Source organism: Epargyreus clarus, unplaced genomic scaffold (genome assembly GCF_041222505.1).
Source record: "Epargyreus clarus isolate Ecla_fem2 unplaced genomic scaffold, WU_Ecla_fem_2.2 ptg000003l, whole genome shotgun sequence".
Taxonomy (NCBI): Eukaryota; Metazoa; Arthropoda; class Insecta; order Lepidoptera; family Hesperiidae; genus Epargyreus; species Epargyreus clarus.
In genome coordinates this window covers 1,722,326-1,739,826 of record NW_027332211.1, presented here as the reverse complement: position 1 = coordinate 1,739,826, position 17,501 = coordinate 1,722,326, and the positions used below count along the sequence as shown (strand labels likewise).

General features: G+C 35.3%; 3 protein-coding genes across 23 annotated transcripts in view; 2 read left to right on the top strand and 1 right to left on the bottom strand.

Moving 5' to 3' along the window:
• The first annotated feature begins 636 nt into the window (after positions 1-636).
• LOC140749718 (protein shifted) lies at positions 637-11,655 on the top strand. 2 transcript variants are annotated; one of them, XM_073082865.1, is made up of 8 exons: positions 637-811; positions 6,150-6,310; positions 6,544-6,783; positions 6,935-7,099; positions 8,497-8,697; positions 10,423-10,518; positions 10,776-10,979; positions 11,456-11,655. In XM_073082865.1, the coding sequence occupies exons 2-8, from the start codon at positions 6,151-6,153 to the stop codon at positions 11,494-11,496; spliced, it is 1,107 nt and encodes a 368-aa protein (XP_072938966.1). In that variant the 5' UTR covers positions 637-811; position 6,150; the 3' UTR covers positions 11,497-11,655. The 2 variants fall into 2 exon arrangements, with proteins under 2 accessions (XP_072938966.1, XP_072938972.1); XM_073082871.1 differs by having other exon boundaries at positions 638-811; positions 6,935-7,078.
• Positions 9,053-13,354, bottom strand: Coq7 (ubiquinone biosynthesis protein COQ7, mitochondrial). 4 transcript variants are annotated; one of them, XM_073082905.1, is made up of 4 exons: positions 13,275-13,354; positions 10,288-10,366; positions 9,868-10,096; positions 9,053-9,490 (listed from the first exon to the last, which is right to left on the bottom strand). In XM_073082905.1, the coding sequence occupies exons 1-4, from the start codon at positions 13,346-13,348 to the stop codon at positions 9,213-9,215; spliced, it is 660 nt and encodes a 219-aa protein (XP_072939006.1). In that variant the 5' UTR covers positions 13,349-13,354; the 3' UTR covers positions 9,053-9,212. The 4 variants fall into 4 exon arrangements, with proteins under 4 accessions (XP_072939006.1, XP_072938998.1, XP_072938990.1 ...); XM_073082897.1 differs by lacking the exon at positions 13,275-13,354 and adding an exon at positions 13,089-13,247; XM_073082889.1 differs by lacking the exon at positions 13,275-13,354 and adding an exon at positions 12,962-13,102.
• ewg (DNA-binding protein Ewg) overlaps positions 12,797-17,501 on the top strand; it is an 18,548-nt gene continuing 13,843 nt past the window's right edge. For 15 of the 17 annotated variants that reach the window (XM_073082837.1, XM_073082852.1, XM_073082790.1 and 12 more), the window contains exons 1-3: positions 13,135-13,276; positions 15,386-15,570; positions 16,671-16,818. In XM_073082837.1, coding sequence (XP_072938938.1) covers positions 15,472-15,570; positions 16,671-16,818 — 247 coding nt within the window. In that variant the 5' untranslated portion in view covers positions 13,135-13,276; positions 15,386-15,471. Of the gene's footprint in view, positions 12,917-13,134; positions 13,277-15,385; positions 15,571-16,670; positions 16,819-17,501 lie in introns of those variants that run through there. The other 2 variants (XM_073082745.1, XM_073082767.1) reach the window with 2 other exon arrangements.

The window sequence follows — 17,501 nt, the reverse complement described above, 5'->3', positions numbered from 1 at the left end:
CTATTTTTAAGCAGCTTTGTAAGCCTTGTTTGCCGAACCCACACTCTTAAGTTCGCAAAAGATCAGAGGGGTAGATACAGGTAATTATATCTGATTATTATGTATAACCATACAATTGTGATCTGATACAGAGAAGTCTGCAATTGAAGTTGAAATAAAACTGAAATCTGTTACATGAGCCGCTTTGATGCGGTCATACAATGCGCTCAGCGCATTGAATGACTCCATTATTTAAGCCTTAAATTTTAAGGAATTAGAAATATTATTGATAACGTGAACAGATGTATCGGGAAATATGTACGATTTTAAAACAAACTTCCTTAGTTTTTAAAACAAAAGAAGTCAGATGATTCCTTCAACATTGTAATGTTACTTCATTATTTTCATTAGCAATATCCATTAGCATAAATAATAACATTATGCACCTATTGACTTCTCCCTGTTTAGACCATAAGTGTAAATAAGATTACAGGTAATCAATTGGAAGTGTAAAATCCTGGACGCAACAAGTTTGTAACTATGCTTTTATCTTGTTTAACCTTTTCAAAACTTTTAACTAAAGCTCTTAAAGTCTAAAATTCCATGGAACTATATTGTGTTCGAGATAAAGTTGACTGTTCAGTATTGAGAGAGGACACAACATATTGCCAGTCGGCGCTCAACCATCGCTGCAGTTAAACGTACATTTGAATGTGGCTGTGATAGTGGGTTAAAACTTTTCGTATCCGCGATCAAAGTGCAGTGAATTATAGAAATAATGTTTAAGTGTGTACCATATTTGTAGTAGTTGGAATATAAGAACAATTACGAGGTATACAATGCGTATTTTTGGCAATTAATTTGGCATTGCGAATTTGGTTCGGGATAACGGAGATCGTTGATCCCACTTATGTGTTTTAATTGTTCCATCGATAGCGTATCGAGTGCATTTTAAAGTGTCCTCGTCATTCCGATTTTTGGTTCGGTCAACCTACATTTTTATTTTATTGTAATATTTCGCCTATAAATTCTTTTTATTTAGGGATTTTTATCCTGAATAAAGTGAACGAGTTAGTTAATAACTTTCGTATCAACGAAGAAGCCCTTTTTGTCAGTATAATTTCGAACTCCCTCGAAAACGCATGTAGCAGTATAAGTATAACGTAAAAAACGTAAACAATGCTATTTGACTTGTAAACAAGAGTTATTAATAGTCGTATGGATCATATTATGTAGACTTCACTTGTGCAGCGCAACGGACAGGTAAGGCGAGATGTCGATCCAATTTCCAGATGAGCGATTTGCACCGCAAACTGGTTTATAGGCGCAAATTAGGAAACTTAATACCTGACCCTATCCTTTCATTACTTTTCATTCACACTGATTTGTTTTGATATCGGCAGAATACGAAAACACAAATAAAATATTTTTGGCAAATATTGTTCTGGATAACTTTTGACAACTTTAAAATAACGTTTCAAATGTTATAACATTTAGTTTGTTTATAGTAATCAAGTAGAAAATTAATAAAAATACGTGTCTTATGCGCGCTTTAAAATTTAAATTACGGGATTTGTAATAAAATGAAAACCAATAAAATATTTTCAAAAAGTGATAGACAATGAAAGCTTATAATGACATAAATGTTAACTTCTTATTTACCTACTCAGCGTTATTTAATATTCTTATTCGCTTCAATGAACGTAATGGATGTTTATAGATAAATAATTAACCGATAGTGATAACCTTTGTAATGGAAACAAATTACTAATGGACTATGGAGCATTATTTATTTTTAACAACTATGAAAGAACAGATAACTATTTACTTGGTTGTAACACGATTGCTTTATCTCTTATTATGAAAATAAATATTTGCACTGTATTGTAAAACGCGTAACACTATTGTGTATTTAATTTAAAATGTATTGAATAAAACTTTACTTTCTGATAGCTGGTATCTTTATTGTTACTCTTGTACTGAGATTTTTAAAGATTGCATATATTTTGATTAATTTATTTGTTTTATAACACTTTGTCGTAAACTATTTTAAGTGCCTATTTGTTTAATTCTGATGTAAGTTATTTAAATTTTATTTGCAAATATTTAAAAACGAAAATATTTTAATTCAAGATGTTGGATTTCGTGGGCTAAATATGGATTAAATCATTGTAACAAATGGGCGTTACTTATTAGTGGTTCTTTATATCGCATTAAAGTGGAGTAGTCCCCTGACCACATCGGTCGCGGTCGCACGCCCTGCCTGACGTGGTTACCATATATCTGAAATACGACAGGATTGTCCTACATTAAATAGTTATTTGAACCTGTAAAAAACGTCAAATACCTAATCTTAACACTTTGATACTCGGAATGGGCGTGATTCGTGAACGTTCTATGCCCACACCGAAATGATCTATCCGAAAATTCATATACCGTTTAAACGGATTTGAAATATGATCGAATAAAACAACTGTTAAATTATTTTTTGAATACGCCACTTGGATTGGATTTGAGTTCGTTGAGGTCCTAACTAAAACCGTTCAAAGTACAGAGAAGACTCAGGTCACCGTTAAGAGGACGTAAGAAGTTACTTACCTGAATTGCAGCAATGCAGATCGATATTAAAATATGGAACAGTGGTGAATGTTGGATGTTCTTAAACTATCCGAAAGAAATTATTATTACCTTGTTAAAAGAAGCGAGACTAAGAAAACAATATGTTCGAGTTAAAACTTTCATAAAATAACCATGCTAGTAATCTGCAATCATCTTAAAAATGTTACCTTACCTTACATATCCGGATTAAGTAAATTCCAAAACAAAGCAACGCATGGCCTCTCTAGCGGCGGGGCGCGGGCCGGCAGCTCGTCGTTTTCCCAGTACCTGTTCCACGGGTCCACAGCCCGCTGGTTAGCCTAACAAGTGCGCCGCAGGGGTACCACACCTTTGTTCCGTACCATTCACTTCACAATTAGTATTCGTCTATCCCACTTAATGATTCGTGGCTTTTATTGGAAAGAAAGAATGGTAAAGTGCATAAATGGAACACTTATTACGATATTTTCTCATAAATAGGTACGGATTAATTTTGTAGTATTAGGTAAATTTTAATTAGCGTAAAAATAATGAAAGTAATATAAAAGAATCTGTAGCTATGTCAATCAGTAACTAATTAAAGTAAAAAGTACTTTTATTTTCGAGTGTAGTAAAATTTATTTATAAAACATATTAAATCACTGGTGCAAAAGCTAAATTTACACAAGATAAGCGAGAGCGAATTAGTTTGGCAAAAGCACACGCGGTCATTCCTATTGTCCCGCGCTCGTGCGTTATCGCAGGATGCGCCCGCCGGTGTCGCTGTGTCAGAACTGAATCGATTTAAATTTACTTTCAAATGTCCTTTCTCGTAAAATCTAACTTTTTTATTCTATTTTCAGTTAATATGATAAATGAGGCTTGTTTAAAATTGATCCATCATAGATTAATTGTGTGCCTCCATATAAATTGATCTAGTGTTAAGAAGTTTAGAAAGGAGAAATATAGAGATAAAGGTCCTAAAAATATGGAAGATAACTCATTCGATTCAGAATGACATCAGTATAGAAAAATGTATCCAAAAATTTTACACTATATTTTTTTAAACAAAATAAGATGTAATAAAAGTGATTTGAGTTTGTCTTTCTAGTTAAGAAATTTCAACATGCTCAATTGCACTAAATCTTAAGAATATTAGAAATACATCGTATTGGCGCTTCTGCAGTGCAATTATACGTTATCATTAGTTATGAAAATAACAAAAAAATAATGTACTTAATTAATTAGTAATCACAGCCGGTGATAATGACTTACGTCGTTTTCTCTACAACATAAGTAGTTTGTCATTCCTACATTCCTGAGTAAGTATTCTATTTACTATTCTATATAACTAAAACAATATAAAATATTTACATGTGATAATAAAATAAGATTAGATGGGTGAAAACTGAAAAGTTTGTAATCTTTCTGACATGTCTGAAAATAAGCTAGATTACAATACTTTTAAACAATTAAAAATATCGGAATGAAGGTTTCTTCCAAAACAAGATTTTAAATATGAAATCTTTTAGCCGCTGTTATTTTAAAACTGAAGCGATTAATGATTTGATACATTACATTACCACACTGATTACGTTACTTCCATTACTACGAGTACCTACTTAGATTTTTTGGGGATCGGTAAAATGCTTTTAAATATTTACTTATCGCAAAAATGCTCCCGGCTTTTATTTATTTTAAACATAACACGATGCAAGGAAATGTTGTTAAAAACAATAGAAATAATTGGTTCATTTGAAAGGTGTTTTATCACATACACCCTGTCTCCAATAAAGGTGCAAAAAGCTCTCCATCAAAGCCTCAAGCATCAAAGGCGATGCATGGGCGACTCCTCTGGCGTTGCAAATTTTCATAGGTGACGTTGACTTCTTTCCATCAGGCAGCACGTCTGCATTATCTCAATTGCTCAAATATATAAAAAGTAGGTAAATGCACAATATGTAAGTAATAATTTAATAAACAGTACGTACAAAATAACATTATCATGCTGCCATAATTATTATGAAAGATTAAGTGAATTTGTAAATAAACAAAAATAACTATTATATGGTAAAAATAAATAATAATTAAATGCAAATTAAATACGGTCTTACAAGTGTGAAACGTGAAAGTGTGTGTGAAAGTGTGAATAAACGAGCAAGGTAAACGCACATGTTTCCGTTACCTATAATCGTATTTTCGTAGACGAAACTGTTCCGCACCCCTGCTACTAGATATGTATGAGTCTTCTTTTTTGTTAACACCTTTTGTTAGTATAATTCGACATCGGGAGCGACGAAAAAAGTAATAGACATTACTTTTTGACAGGGGTTATTTAATGAAGTCGTCGGTTTTCTCGTGCGCCGTTCGTTTCTCACGATAATACCATTGTGGGAGCACGTCTCAAATGGTCCCAATCAATTATGTTAACTGTGATAATTTTGTTTTTTCATATTTTTTGTCGGCCGAACACCCGATACAGATTTGTATGGTCAACAAACGTATTATATGCCAGTTACACGCTTATTATCGGCTTAAATTATGCTTGGATTGAACTGAGAAAGGGATTTTGTATGTAAGTACTTTTTTGAATAGACGCATTTGAAACTTATTTCTTAGTGGCTGGAAGATATTGAATCATTCGCTTCTCTAGAATATAATAACTCTATTCCTATAATTCCACCACTGCATACAGTACTCTGTTGGACCGCAGTCGGACATAGTACTTCAACGTTTATATATCTATAGTCTGATTCATAATTAGGTGTCCAAAATGTAAACAAACAAATGTCACTGTCAAAATTAACAAGAAACAAAAACTTTAACAAACTCTACAAAAAACGAAAACTTTATAATTATTCACAATTTAACAAACGCGCTATGAAAACAATAATACATTCGAGTTCAATTACAGTCACGAAAATGAATAACATTAGCTACGAAACTTAAAAATGACGGCACAAGAAATGTTCTGGGTTCCGATTGTGTTACCATTATCACATTTTAATTTTCTACCATTAACCTTGTTTTTTATTATTATTACTGTATGGAACGAAATTAAGGTAATATAAATATTAGAAAATGTGAATTGATCTTCATTTTTTTAGATTATTATTTTATTATTGTTGTATTAATTTAATATTGTCAAAAATAAGAAACTACCATTTGAAACCTATTTTCTTGATAGGTCAACACCTTTGTTTACATTTTGGACACCCAATTATGAATCAGACTATATATTCTTAATTACAATATATAATACGCAAACTCATTGTATCTATAATTATTGACCTTTGTTGTTCAAGATATACTTTATTTAGGTGGAAGTCCCGAGTGAGTAGTTTAAGTTACATACTATTACAGTATTATATCTGTTACATTTAGTGACTTTTCATTGCCCAACAAAATATACTTAGCTTTTTATATAAATGGACAAAAGAAAATATTAAAAATGATTGTTTATCAATTACTTATTACTCCAAGAAGTAATAAAAGTATGAGCTTAAGAAAAGACAGATACTTGGAGATTACAGACAAGGCACTTCCATTTTGTTTATTCATGTAGATGCTTAGATTAATTTTATTGTTGACAGCATGTGGCCCTCGGCATCCTGGGGCGCGCGGCTGTGCGCAGCGGTGCTCGCGATGTCACTCACACTGGGTGCTGGACGACGCGAGTATAAGGACCCAGAGGCTCGTCAAGCCAGTGACATATCCTTGTGGATTGACCAGCGTCAAGTGCGCATGTTTAGCGGTAGGGATACCTTGACTTTACTACTTTTGATTTCAATTCAGGGTTGGTTACAAAGGTCCAAAATTTGCAGGTATCATTTAAAACAAGTAGTGTATAGCCGTTTTCTTTTTGATTAAATGAAAAAAAAACTTTTTAAAAACTAAATTAACCAACCATATGAAAGCCAATACTTATATCTTTACTCCTCTACTGGTAATATTTAGAAAGCTTAAGTATGTCTTTTAAATTTTCAGGAATATCTATGGAAGTATACGCAATTCAAAACGGATTTATACATCCTTATATATTAGATCCGCACTTTTCACACAAGCTGCCAATAATTCCATCCGAAGTAGGATATGTTAATTTTACGTGGAGATCCAAAAAGAAATATTATTATAACTTTGACACATTAACTTCGTCAGATCCAAAGATACTTAAGCCGCCGCTACTATCTATTAAGACTCAAGGGCGGGTGCCTAAAACGCCAAAAGGTAAGATCATTATTTCCTATCTTCAATAAGGTACTATCAATCTTCATTTTTGTCTTATACTTTTACGCAATGGAGACTTAACGATCCACGTAATAAAATTAATATTGCTGAAAACTTTACAGCTCTTAATTAATTAAGTACTTTTTTCCAGAATTTAGTATATTTTTGCCATGCATGGGCAACAACAGTGGCGTAGCTACCTTCGAAATAGGCCTAGTCCTTAAAAACGGCCGAGGCACCCCGTTAAAGGGCACTCCCTTAAGATTAAATCTAAAGAAGGAATGCGCACAGAGAGGTGTGTATTTAGAAAGGACAGGTATTGTATCGCCAACGCATTTTTAACACTTACACACCTGTGTTTCTGAGTGTTAATGCTTCGGTTCAGTACCCTTGTCATAATCGGACCTGATTATAATAAAACACCTTCCCACGTAACGCATATCATTACAAAATTCTGTTTTATGTTGCAATCGCAAGACATTTTCATAGGTGACATCATTATTTTATTTCGTTGATGACTCAAACTACAATATTAAAGGAAACCCAAGTGATTGCCCGCTAACATAAGCACCACTTCAGAAACACATGCGTTACGCTTTTTTATTTAATTTTATTTATTCCTGTAAGAAATCTAACTTACTGCCTAAAGTTTTACCTTGTATCCTGAATCTAATTTATCGTTTCGAGCTTATTAATTATAATATCTTATGCTTCTACTTTCAAATTTAAATCATGTCGTCGCCGAAGAACACTTTAACACTAAAACAATGCATTTCATATTTTTCAAACGAGAATAGTTGCGCTTAAGCTACTAATAATACATTTATGGCTTGTATGGGTTACTGCCCGTCGCCAGTTCAGTTACTGTTCATTTTGTACTACGCAGTGTTTGTGTTCACGTGTTCAGGTGGAACAATACAACGATTGACATTTTATTAGTCTATTGTTTACTTTGATTGATTAGTACATTTGGTTAACGAAGACATAATAGTAACGCTTTTAAAATTAGAAACACAATACATCTTTGAAACGTAGCTTTAAATTAGCCAACATAATGTCGTCGTCTATAAAATGTCAAGAGCTGTTATTCTCCCATTGTACTAATGTTTGCAAGTGGCGCGCAGTAGCCTGGTGGAATCTGTCAGGTGAATTAACCGAATGCCTTATTTTCCGGGACATCGTCGAGTCCGCCGACTGGCTCAACTCACGGTGCCTCTGCTCACAGCATTTGCGTTTTTAGGTTGGTACATTTGCTTGCTTTTCATATATCGTATACCATCATAACACGCCTAGTACTCGTAACTTAAGCTTACAATATATTACATAATTATTTTATCTTTTTATTGACAATTCTTATAATCTTATAAAAAATACAAAAAAAAATACTTTAATCTTGATTGGTATATAGCCGAATTAATTAAACAGATGAAAAATTCCAATGGTATGTTTAATATACTGACTGTCTTTAATCGTATGTAGGTACGTATACATTACAAATGTTTGTTCAAGTGCTGGCTATGGCTTGTCTTATATTTACAAGCAATGAGGATTCAAATGTATGATTATAAACCTTATATCATATCTGGAATCTAAAATTTTCCATTCCAATATAGACAATAATTTAGAATAAATATTTTTTTCATTGAATAAAAGTTATTTAATATTTTCGTACCCTAACTTAAATGGGCGTGTAATGGTGCATTTACCCTATAGGGCCGGACCCGGAGTGCGACAAGAAGTGCGCGAACCAGGGCTGGTGCAACCACGAGAAGATCTGCCAGTGCCCCGAGGGCTACATGGGGCAGCACTGCCGCACGGCGCTGTGCTACCCGCAGTGCATGAGCGGCGGCAACTGCACCGCGCCCGGCGTCTGCTCCTGCCCGCCCGGCTACCAGGGCCGCCACTGCGAGGGAGGTACTAATGCATGGATTTTAATGTAGAAATAGCTAACAACAGCATATATATAGTCACTTTTGCTTGCAAATTGTAACTATATACATTTTTTATGGAAAAATCCTGCCTAAAATCCACCAATTCGTAGCCTCAGGAGTAAGCATAGGAACTAGCGAAAAAATATTACTTTAAAATTTATAAAGGAACACCTCCAAACGTTATCTTTTTCTAACACACCCTTCAAATCAGTAGTCAATACAGTAGAAGAAATTTGTGAAGCGGTAGTTCGAAACACCTGTCAATTTATTGATTACTGGTGGACTTAATATTACTGCTTCTTTATCTTACTTTTTAGAAAATAAATAAAAACCAAATGTTTATTCTCTCAAAAATAACTATTTATTTGACCACCTTATTTACAACTACATACATATACAGTAACTGAGAATAAACAATTATTTACTGAGCACTGTTTGGACTTTCCTGACTTTCTAATACTGTAAGTTACTAGCGATAGCCTACAAAAGTTCCACATTTTAAATTCGTTTCGATATGGCAATAGCAGCTTTGCAGCCTGTCTTGATGACTTCAGTAAGTGCTTTATAGAAAGGGGCCTGTTCCGCTCCGTGGTCGATCCCGGTGTCGTGGTGCTCCTGCTCTTCATCGCGGAACTTGGTGATGGTCTCCAGGATCTCCTTGTCAATGTTGGGGTCCTCCATGAGGGTCCGCAGCTGGTCGTTGTAATGGTCCACGATGACCGTCTCCACCGCCACGGTGCACGCCATCGCTGCTTCCTTGCCCAGTAAGGCTGTGCCTACGGTAACGAAAATTGACACCGTTGAATCTTTTCGAACTAATGAAGCAATAGTCATCGTAGGACTGAGGATTTTCTATATGAAGACCGATTCATAATATTAGCTAACCTCGGACGCAGTCAGGAGTTGGACGGTTCACTGCTTCTGGATTAATTACAATCACGCTCTGTATATGCTCGTACTCGTTAACGAGACGAGCTTTAACGACTGCTATCCAATAATCACCATCCCCGGTTGCTATTATTGTATAGCCTAAACATTAAATAATACCTTAAGGGCGTTTTCATCTGAAAAATCTGGCATGGCTATTAAATCAGACCTTCGTTCCATCTTGGCACAAAGACCGCACCTTGTTGCAATAAAGAACACAACTCACCAGCCCCCAACGCGAAGCCGGCGACATGCCACAGCGGCGTCAGCACAGTGGGTCGCACGCGGTACTTGGTGATGAGCTCCTCGAACTTCTCGCGGTGCTTGATCTCCTGCTCCCACATGTGCTTGATGAGCGGGCCCTCGGCCGTGTTGCCGAGCACCGCCATCTGCCCCGCGTAGATACGGTCCGCGCCCAGCTCGCCCGCATGGTCCACGCGGATTATTTTATCCAGCTGCAATTAAATGTAATATCAGATTAATTTTAATGTATTTTCTTGTCAAGGGAAGTTTTCAGGTAAACTACCAGTATTATAATACGAGTCACATGATAGGTTTTGCATTGAGATTTTTGGTACTAATTGTATACGTGAGACGTTTTCGAAGTTAAAGAATGAAGTTCAAATATTAGTAACATATCACCTACATGGGGATTTTTCTTCCACGCAGCCGTGTGGGCGAGCCTCGCATGATGTAGAAATGATGGCGGCCGTAGCATCCTCCGACTGAAAGCAAAGTTGAAGTAATAAGATTATTTGAAGTTCTTTTCGTTTGTTTGCAGGTATATGTTCACAGAAATGTTTGAACGGAGGGAAATGCATACAAAAGGACACCTGTGAGTGTCCGAAAGGATTTTACGGACTTCGCTGTGAATTTTGTAAGTATCTATGACAAACTCATAGCGCACCTGTATAAAGGGTATTGAGATGTTTTTAATTTCGAATGACAATTAGTTTACTAGTTATTATTTTTATTGATTGAATTACACTTATATTTAAACTAATAATACTGTTATTATTAAAATTATAATAAATCTATTTATCACAGTAAGCGCTCAAGTTTTATCGAGTTGATTCAGAATGAGACTACGTAAACCCCCAATAGCCTACTCTAACCATAGCCACTATCCCACAGCAAAGTGCGTGATCCCGTGCCTGAACGGCGGTCGGTGCAAGGGTGTGAACAAGTGCCGCTGCCCGGCCGGGCTGGGCGGCAACCACTGCGAGGTGGGGCGGCGCGGGGGCGAGTGCGCGCGCGGCTGCCGGCACGGCGTGTGCCGCGCCGGCGTCTGCGTCTGCGAGCGCGGCTGGCGGGGGCGCTTCTGTCACCGCACGCAAGGTATGCCAAGCGTACACAATGGAACATTCGACCATATGCTGTGGTTACAAATGTTTTTCCCCAGAACACTTCACAACCAATGGAAATATGCATGTAAGGTACTACATAATCATGTGTGTACCTTTTTTGCTCTTGCATGGCATGGTACGATAAAAACATCCGTCTATAGTCTATCTGGCCTACCATCTTAGTCCAAAAATAGCAGCTTAATTCAAAAACGCTAACATTGTTCATCATAATATTAAAACATTTTCAATATTTCTTCAACTGTTATGGGGAACTAAATAAATTGTTGTGCTCACCCATGCTGACTATACCATACATTTCATGAATAATACATATAATCAATTTTTATCTGAAAAACTCAATTTTGATCTTTGTATGTGTTAAGTACAAAATATCACAATGACAGCAACTTGAGAGCATAATATAATCCCTTTTATGTATATTAACATTAATATTAAATTTGATTTAAGGTTCATCTGAGGAATCAGGAGAGTTCAAGAGGCCTCGATAAAACAGCGCTACTGACGGACATCTTACTTAACTTACATGTGATTTCAGTAAATTTACTACAAATTTATACATAAAACATTATTTCTAAAATTAGTCATAGAATATAAGTTTAGTTTTTATATAGATATAAAAATTTGCAATATAAACATTAAAATTTAAACTGTTGTATTATTTTGAAAACTCCATAACTATTATGCGGAAGGTGGTATAATAATATAGTTCACAATTTTACTATTTGGTTATGTTATTTGAAATTTACATACAGAAGTGGCTGTGTAAATTTAAATTATATAAGGTAGTAGGCCTATTAAAACTGTGGCTTTTAACATGGTTTATTGATAAACTTGTACTATCCACAACTTACTCCTTAGTTAGTACAATTATGTCAAATTAACCATGAATAAGTTTATCAAAAAGTGGTGAAAAGGGATCTTAGTGTATCAGCATTTAAAAATTCCACTAATGTACCAAACATCAAGGAAATTAGCACAATAAGAATTATTATTTGCTGCAACTTGGGATTTAAAAAAATCTAAACATATTGGTAATTATTTCAATATTTATCTTAGGCCAATTGTGGGTTTTAGAAGGGTACGAGAATTATGTAGAATAAAGTAGAACCAAATTGCTTGACAGATTTGAACATATGATGTGTTGTTGGATTCATCTAAAGTGTGGGGGAAATGGTTTGTTTTATAATAATTGTCTAGTTTACAGGTTATATTACAAAAGGTTGCACAATAACATATGTAGCAAAGGACCTAAAATATTAATGTTACTAAGCTATGGTTCTCACATTGAAATAATATGTTTGAAACAATATAATGAAGTATATTAATTAAAGACGTCCCGTCCCAGGGGGGCGTTTAGGTTAACAAACGTAGGAAATCATTGTTTGATTGATCACGATACCATGAATCCCTGGTCCCTGGTCTCATCGTCCACAACCTATCAAAAATACACAAGTATAACAAACAGCCTAAAATTAAATAAACTATTCGTTAATGATTTTTCTACATATGGTTGTTAATTATAAATAACTTCACAAATGGATTTGTCTTAAGTAAAAAATATTGATAATCTAAAAATATTATAAAGGTACACTTAGCTTACCTTATCGTTCTCGATATGAAACTACACTATTTCTTTTAATAAAATTTTATGTAATCTAGTGTTTTACGCGATAAACTAGTAGTTTTTGCATACAAATGAAGAAAAAGTTTACAAGTATACAACCTCTGAAATATTTATACTATTATTTACAAACTAAATGTCAAAATTAGTTTATGAAAATTGCACGAGGGAGCGCCACTGTCTGACAAGATCAATGTTTTCGAAAATAAACTTGGAGATCTTCCTTGATCGCCCGTAACTCATTGTACTATATTTAAATCAATCACAAAATTCGGATACAGAGAAATGTAAGTTTTTTTATATAAATTAAGCCCTTTTTATTGTTTACTCACAATTTTAAATGCCGGGTCCCCCCTCGGGCGAGGGGCGATTTCCCTTTCCACACCAAAAGAAAACGATACCGCGCAGACTCGTACAAAATGGCGTCCTCCAAGTATGAAGTGTACAATGTTCACATACCGAGTTTACCGATCGATATCAATGGAGGACTTGCATATTTCGGTGTCTTCCGTGCTCTGCGAGTGTTTGGTGAATTCAGTGTTCGGTTGAGTGAAAAAGTCTGGAAAAGTGTTGTTTTTGAGCGGTTACATCACAACGAGCTCGCAGAGGCTGAAGTAGGTGTGCGAAATGTCTATCAAATCACGCAGGTGCGTACGCAGTCGTAGTCTTCCTATGCTGTCTGGGCCTGCTCGAACGCGCGACCCCTTCATGATGGCCATTCATTTGGGCTTATCCTTTACGCCGTCGCAAAAGAGTTTGTGTCATTCGTCTTCAATATCGGTTGGCTGCGTGCAACCAGCGCAGAATGCATATAAACAAAAACATGAAACAAAATGCGTCATTTTTGTACACCGCTTTTCATTATTTTATGGATATTAAATCTAATGTTCGAGCTGTACAATGTTTTAGCTTAAAACCTATTGGAATACTAGTGACCTTATATCTAAATAAGCTTACTGTTTATGCTAAAGTGCTACGGGTTTTTCGATTTGGTTGAGGATATTTTCTATTTCGTAACATTTGAATGGAAAGCGGAGTATTGATTTTTCCGAACTAGCTGCCTACACAAAAGAATAGATAAAGTTCTATTCTAAGCTTCGGATATGATTCTAAGCAGGATATTAACTAAGTTTCGTCAACTATTTATGCTACAGCTGATATTATTTTAGCATTAGGCAGACTTTAACCTAAACCTAGCTGATATTGATTAGTTGTGAGATGTGGAAAATTTAAGCAGCTGGATCAAGCCAAGAGGTCAGATAGAATGTTTCAATGAAAAATCTATTAAAACTGAATAAAAACTTCTAATAAATATGAAAGCTATTATTTTTACATGATTAGTAAAATAGTTTTATTCATTTAGTGAAATGAGTTTAACAGTAATGTTATTATAAAATATTTTTTTCTTTTTCTGAAAACATGTACTTGTTTATAATTATAATCATTTTTTTTAATTTAGTATAATGTAACATAGAAACAATTTACCACATACAATTAATACATAAATAATATTTCAGTGACTTTATTGAAAACCTGTTATCATATTGAAGCAAAACTTTGTTATATTTTAGATACTTCTAATAAGTAAATGAAGTTCATCAACAGGAAAATATTAAAATTTGTATTTGAATTTTCAAAGATAGAAAAAAGAAATAGTAACTGTTATTACACACTTTTTGTAACATTATCTTAGATTTTATGCTCAGTTTGTATATTTATAAGGCTCATTATGCAATGTATGAAAAAGAAAGGGGTGGTCATTCACATGAGACACATTTGGCACTGGGGTGAGGGGTTGTAAATAGAAACAACAATTGTGTGCCATATGCAAATGTGGATTAAAAGTATGAATCTATAATATCTGTTCTACTTTGGGGTGATTGTTGTCCGATGTATGAAACTAGCTTCTTTTTTATCAACTCTTTGGATGAAACATTGTTTTTGCAAGTTGGTATGTTACTTGTATATAAAAGAAACTAGCGTTACTAAACAAATATAATAAAAGCTATATATGTGATATGCATATATATATATGACCTATGATATGGGTAAACCAGTCCTATGCAACTATACAGCGAAACCTGGGCATATTTTTAAATAAGTATAATTTTACCAAATATGGCAAATTATTTGATAGATTGGTTCTACAGGCCCCACTATTACACCATTTATTTCTGCCTTATAACAACAGTATTAAATGCTTCATTTTGTTTTGAAGGTGACACTGTCCATTTACCATCAGGTGGGCTGCACGCCTATTTGCTATTTGTTTATTATAAAAAAACTCAAAATCAAGTCACATCTAGACAAAGTATAAGTGTAAATATCTAGTCTCAATTGTTTGCCTACCTGTAAATGTAACCAAATTTTATAGCAAATAACTAGGTGATATAAATACAACTATACTGAAAAATATGCAAACATTTTTAGTAGCATAACTATATTACCCCTACTATTATCCAGTTAGTCATTTATTTTTACAATGAAATATAAATGTATTATGAGTATAATTATGTTAAAATTATAAGTACTTGTATGTATATAAGCAATTGAGACATGGTTTTAACAATGAAGATAAACATTGAAAAAACATGCTTGCCAGTTATTTTTTATTATGTGCTTGGTAAGATTGAAAATCTACCAACACATAAATGTCGTCCACATACAGGTAGCGCAATAGAGTATGAACATTCTAATAGGAATATCTTTATATTGAATATAATAAATACAGTTTAATTGTAACCATTTATTTACAGACTATAACTCAAAACGCTGGAATAGAGTCTCAATAACAATAGGGTGGCACCACCCTTAAGCAAAGTAGGATATTTCTTGGAACCCAATGGTCCTGGAGTCGAAGCGGCGAGACGACGAGGGCGGCACCGACGTGGGAAAGATGAACTCCGCTGTGAGCACCGAGTCGATGGACATGACGGAAGAGGTAACATACCAATACAATGAAATTTAATGTGTTAAAATCACTGGAGTGCTCTTTACAATTAGGCAGACAGGAAAAGTTGTTTTTTATTGTATAAACCTAAACACACAAATCTAATTATTATTGTTGATTCTCATCCGATTTTGAGTCTCATCATCCCAACACCACTAAAGTCGGTTTTTAAGTTGTAAAATTGAAATACAACAAAATATTTACGTACCAGTATGTAGATCGCATCTAAAAATCGTAAAATTTAATACGCAATATGGACCTGATTTTTATAAACGACCTAATTTTAAGTAGATGAAAGCAGGCTTACAAATATATATACGGCACTACTATTGTTATTAGATACACGAAAATATTTATTTATATTTGATCAGTATCGTTGATACATATTGGCCGACCTTACAGTTTTCGTATCACGGCAACGTGGTTAAATGTCGGCACGCCGCCCACGCATATCGATCGCGGCCGGCGTTTTGTTCCTAAGTCTCCGTTTGGAATACTTCTACTAAGTAGCATTATTGTAAATGAGTTTGTTTATTATATAAATTAATAAAATTGGATTTTTTATTAATTGAACGTAGATTTGGGTGGGTTATTAAAGGGAAGTACCTACAGGTAAGTGGCCAACTCGTCGCGGATTCAACCGGCCGACCAACAAGGATAAACCACTATTATTCAATAACTGGAACCGACAGCTCAACGTGCATTTGCGGAATGCAAGTTGAATGCGCGGAAGCGCGTATGAAATTTTAGTTTGGCGATTACTCTGAGTCCCAATTCCCTACCGCGCTAAACATTGCTTAGCATTGTAGGTCAAATAAACATTCACGTGTGTGATGTGATATCTAACAATTCTCACTTGGCCAGGCCAGCCTGGTTGACTATGGCCTTAACTTACTCCTCTTATCTCTTACATAAGTAAGATCAGATAATCTGTACAAAGTAAGACGACTTATATCTTTCATTCGCCAACACGCCAATACAGAAGGACTTCCTGCTAGAACACGCTCAAAACTTCCTATAGAACAACGGGTTCGTAGTCACAGAGTAGCTGAGCAAACACGAGGCGGATGACCATGGGGCTACATTTACAGGAGATGTCTCAGGTGGAGGGGTGCGGGCTGAGCGGCGCGTCGGAGGACGAGGACGAGTGCGCGTCGTCGCCGGCGGGCTCCGCGTACGAGGACGCGGACGCGGGCAAGGCGCTCAGCGACGAGGTCACCAAGCAGCTCGCCGCCGCCGGTAACGTGATTTTGTCGTTGTTCGTGTGAAACTTTTTTAGATACCTTAGAACTTAATTGTTGGAATAAGCATTCGTGTGAGCATCACGCTTAGATGTAAAGTCCGCGCCAAATTTCAAGTACGCTCTGAAGTTGTTGCGCGCTGGTGTAGGCAGAAAGCCAATGAGGTCGAACACAATTACACATATACTCCGTAGCAACACTAACGTAGCTATGTAGTACTCGTGGATGAGAGCGGGCAGCGGGTGTCTTCGTCCCGGTATTTATCTAAAATTTGCTGTTGCGACGCGAGTCGTTTCTATATTCAGAGTGGTCTAGAAGTTTGGCACGGACTCTATATATGTGTGGATGTGTGTTTATATAATTTTATAAACAAGTTTGTGAAGTTGCGACAGTGGCGAGCAAATAGGCGACAGTCGTTGCGCCATGGGTAGCGTCACATTGCGAAGCTAAGACTCACGTCTGATGTGCAATTGATTGTTTAGAGATAGCAAACAGAATAAAAACTGTCGTACCAGATCGTCAACATTGGCGTTCCTAGACCTGGCTATTAAATTGGAATGCTTCATTATGACGCATTCATTGATTCATTCATTATTATCCTTACCCCCTAACTTTCGAACCAGAACACAACAGCTTTAAATCAATTTACGTAATAGATATTGTTCTCAATTAAATAAATTA